Source organism: Pygoscelis adeliae, unplaced genomic scaffold (genome assembly GCF_000699105.1).
Source record: "Pygoscelis adeliae isolate BGI_AS28 unplaced genomic scaffold, ASM69910v1 Scaffold45, whole genome shotgun sequence".
Lineage (NCBI taxonomy): Eukaryota > Metazoa > Chordata > Aves > Sphenisciformes > Spheniscidae > Pygoscelis > Pygoscelis adeliae.
In genome coordinates, this window is record NW_008825114.1 from 8,805,655 (window position 1) to 8,809,232 (window position 3,578).

General features: G+C 40.5%; 1 protein-coding gene across 1 annotated transcript in view; it reads left to right on the forward strand.

Moving 5' to 3' along the window:
- Positions 1-312: 312 nt before the first annotated feature.
- Positions 313-3,578, forward strand: part of ZFAND5 (zinc finger, AN1-type domain 5) — a 17,103-nt gene continuing 13,837 nt past the window's right edge. Inside the window, exons 1-4 of the mRNA XM_009328090.1 lie at positions 313-518; positions 2,063-2,220; positions 2,640-2,751; positions 3,159-3,256. Of these exons, the coding sequence (XP_009326365.1) occupies positions 2,070-2,220; positions 2,640-2,751; positions 3,159-3,256 (361 nt within the window). The 5' untranslated portion in view covers positions 313-518; positions 2,063-2,069. The remainder of the gene's footprint in view (positions 519-2,062; positions 2,221-2,639; positions 2,752-3,158; positions 3,257-3,578) is intronic.

The window sequence follows — 3,578 nt, forward strand, 5'->3', positions numbered from 1 at the left end:
AGCTGCAGTAGCAGGGTCGGCCGCGGAGTGCACGGCAGCCGGTTCCCTACTGGCCGTAGGCGCTTGTAGAAGAAACGCGGGTGACAGCCGGGGCACCTTCCAGGGCCTGGCAATGCACGACTTCTTAAGCGCTGGATAACAACGATTTGACCTTTCTGTTAGGGGCGTGCGTTTCGAGTAGTGGAAGAACGTGCTGACAAAGGAGCTGCGGAGACTCTGGTTGGTAGGAGGTTAATACCAGCATTAGTACCTAAGGCTAGATTTAGTAAGTGGTGAAACGTGTTCGCAGCACGCTAATTTGGAAGTGGAGCAAGTCAGTTGAGGCTGGTGGTGGCAGTGTGTTTGACAGCACTTTGAGCTTACCTGCTGAATAGAAGGGCAGAAGTACGGTCTTTATTTGTATTACGCAGACATAGGCCTACAGTATGGATGACAAGATTTTTTTAGGTTTCTTTAAGTGGGTCCTGGTTTCTTCTGACTCCCTTGACTGGTGTGTATGGCTGTAAAACTGTAGCAGAGTAAGTGTGAAGCTGTCTTGTAGCCCCGAAGGGAAACTATTTATACCTGGAAGGTATTAGAAAGGCATAAATGATACAACTATTTATACCTGGAAAATGAGGTCCCGTGGCCACCAGCAGGCAAGCAAATGAATTTTGCTTGTTGACTTTCTCCTGCTCTTGGTTTACTTTGATCCCAGGAATTTATTCCAACTAGACAAAGGCAGCTGTCAGTCGCAGTTGTCATACTAGTGGAACATAAGTTTACTACTTGCAGTCTGGGATTTCTTAATTAAAAGAAGTATTTCTCTATACACTGTAACGAATTCGCTTTTGGTGGTTTTGACTTCTCACAAGCATCAGCAGTCAAATATCTCTTACTGTGACTGTTCCTGAATAGGAAGACGGCAATCTAGAGATTACACTAAAATATCTCCAGGTGCTATGTACAGAACTTCTACTAAATTTAAATTTTGGGAGGACAAGTGCAATGTTCTTACATGTCCTCAATTTGTGGCAAATTGCTTGATTACTGTGTTCCAGTTTTATTGCCCTTGGGAGTCAAGGATTTGGTTGCTGTTCAGTTTTTTTTACTAACCTCGCTTTGCAGAGGTTAACTGGCAGTGAAGGTGAAGTATTTTTATTCCTAACTTCTGCAGTTCGTGGCAGAGAGTTAGCGTTGTCTGCCTTTTGGAGGCTCAGAAGTCTTGCTATAATTTTATTAAGACAAAGAATTTAACTGGCCTTTCTCTTTTTAAATGTGTAGGCTGTGTAATAGAACATATTCAACAGTTTAAAGTTGTTCATTTTATTTCTCCTGGAAGAGTAAGACCCAGTCTAAACTTATTTCAGAAGTGCTCTTTAGATTCTCATCTGAAGGGCCCGTTGTACACGTGTTGTTGCCAGGTAGTACTTAGTATGGGGTTTCATGCACAGTTTAAGCCGTGTTCAACGGCCTTGTTTTGGAAACTCCTAAAGATAGGAATACAGACTTTAAATGGCTGCTGCCAATACTTCAGGGATTTTTATTGTTCTGTTTGACAAATGTATTGTGAGAGTAGGGACTGCTGATAGTGGAATTAGCATCAAAATGATGCAAGATCAACATTACTGAAAAAGTGGGGCTCTTCTGCTGGAGTCGGGGAAAAAATAAGCTATGTTATTTGCCAGAACTGTTTAGTAGATACAAACTTGGTCTTGTATCTACTTTAGTAGATACAAACTGATTCTGCATATCCCTGTTAGTGCTCAGAGATTGGTAATGAAGGACTTTTTTGGCTGTCAAATTGAATTTGGTCATGATCTGCACATGCAGCTCAGTGCCCAACGAGTGCTTCTCAGTATTAGTGTGATGACACTTTTTCTTCTTTTAAAGGTTCATAATGATGTTACTTAGCAATACAATTGCAGCATTGAATGGTATATTAACATCCATATAACCCTCTTTAAGAATGCTGATATCACTTGGGGGGGGCAGGGTGAGCAGACATACTTTATTTCTATAACCCTGTAATTGATTTTGGTGACATGCCAGCTCCTAATGCAGTTCTTGGTTTTATTTACAGCATCGAGATGACTCAGGAGACAAACCAGACCCCAGGGCCCATGCTGTGTAGTACAGGATGTGGATTTTATGGAAATCCTAGGACAAATGGGATGTGTTCTGTTTGCTACAAAGAGCATCTTCAGCGACAGCAAAATAGTGGTAGAATCAGCCCAATGGGTAAGGGTGTGTGTTTTTGTTTTTTACTTCTTTTAAAATAAAACATATAGAAGATGATGAGGAATCCCAGCACATTTTTCAGGAGAACCTCTGAAAGCTGAGTACTAAAACAATGAATATCAAAGAGAATATTAGCTTAAATCACAGTAAAGATAAAAATACACTTCTGAGTAATGTGTTCTGGTCAGCTTGGCATTCAGCCATAACTTGCTTTCCCACTTAGCCTCCTCTGTTAGCATATTCTTATACAATCTCTGTATTTTGATTGTTAACAGTATAGGCTGTCTTTAAGTAAGGAGTAATATGCAGTAGCAGTGAAGATTGTATGCAAACAGTTCATAGCTGTGTTATGAGACTGTTTGCCTAACATATATTCTACAATTTGTTCATAACTAACTTGTCAAATTCTTGTTATGTAGGAACAGCCAGTGGTTCAAACAGTCCTACCTCAGACTCTGCATCTGTACAGAGAGCAGACACTAGCTTAAACAACTGTGAAGGTGCTGCTGGCAGCACATCTGAAAAATCAAGGTAAGATGAAGGTATTACTTTGAGATTTGAATGAGCTGTGAGTGTACAGCAAGTTGAAGGCCTGCAGCCATCCTGCCCTGTTGCAGTGAGTTTCTGCAGAGGGAAAAGGGATGTTCTACCTGACAGTGCTTTATGAATCTGTGTAAATGAGAACTGATTAAAATATTTGGGTTTGGACTGCTATATTTAAAAGGATGTTCGATTTATCTGGAGAAATATTTCCTACAGGTTTGCCTGTTTTCTTCTAGGGAAACTAAAGTAAAAGATGTGTTTTGAAGATAGTAGAAGCAGAAGTCTACTGTATCAGTAGTAGTTGAACAGGTAGTTTATTAATGGGTCCAGACAGTTTACGCTTTTGTTATGAATGCAAAACTAATGTAAACTATGTGTTTCACTGTACTTAACAGAAATGTGCCTGTTGCCGCTTTGCCTGTAACGCAGCAAATGACAGAAATGAGCATTTCAAGAGAGGAAAAAGTAACACCGAAAACAGAGACTGAGCCAGGTATGTTTGCAGAGTAACACTGGGTACAACTGGTGGCTTAATGGAAGCTGACAGTTTGTTTACTTTCTAAGTAGGCATCTCCTGTTGTGGTGATGGTCTTGAACTCTTACGATGATTGTTAAGGATGCTTTTTGACTACTCTCTCGTCAGAATCAAGAAAAAGGACTAGTGCCACAATAGAGTTTCAAGATGCATGTTCAATGTTAGTAAAAAAATTGACACCTGTGGGGGTGGTTTTGGCTCCCAAACCTTCGTTTTTAAAAGTAAGGCACTCTAAAATTGCATTTGGGCAAGGTGTTCAGTTTTGAAGTCAAGATGTTGA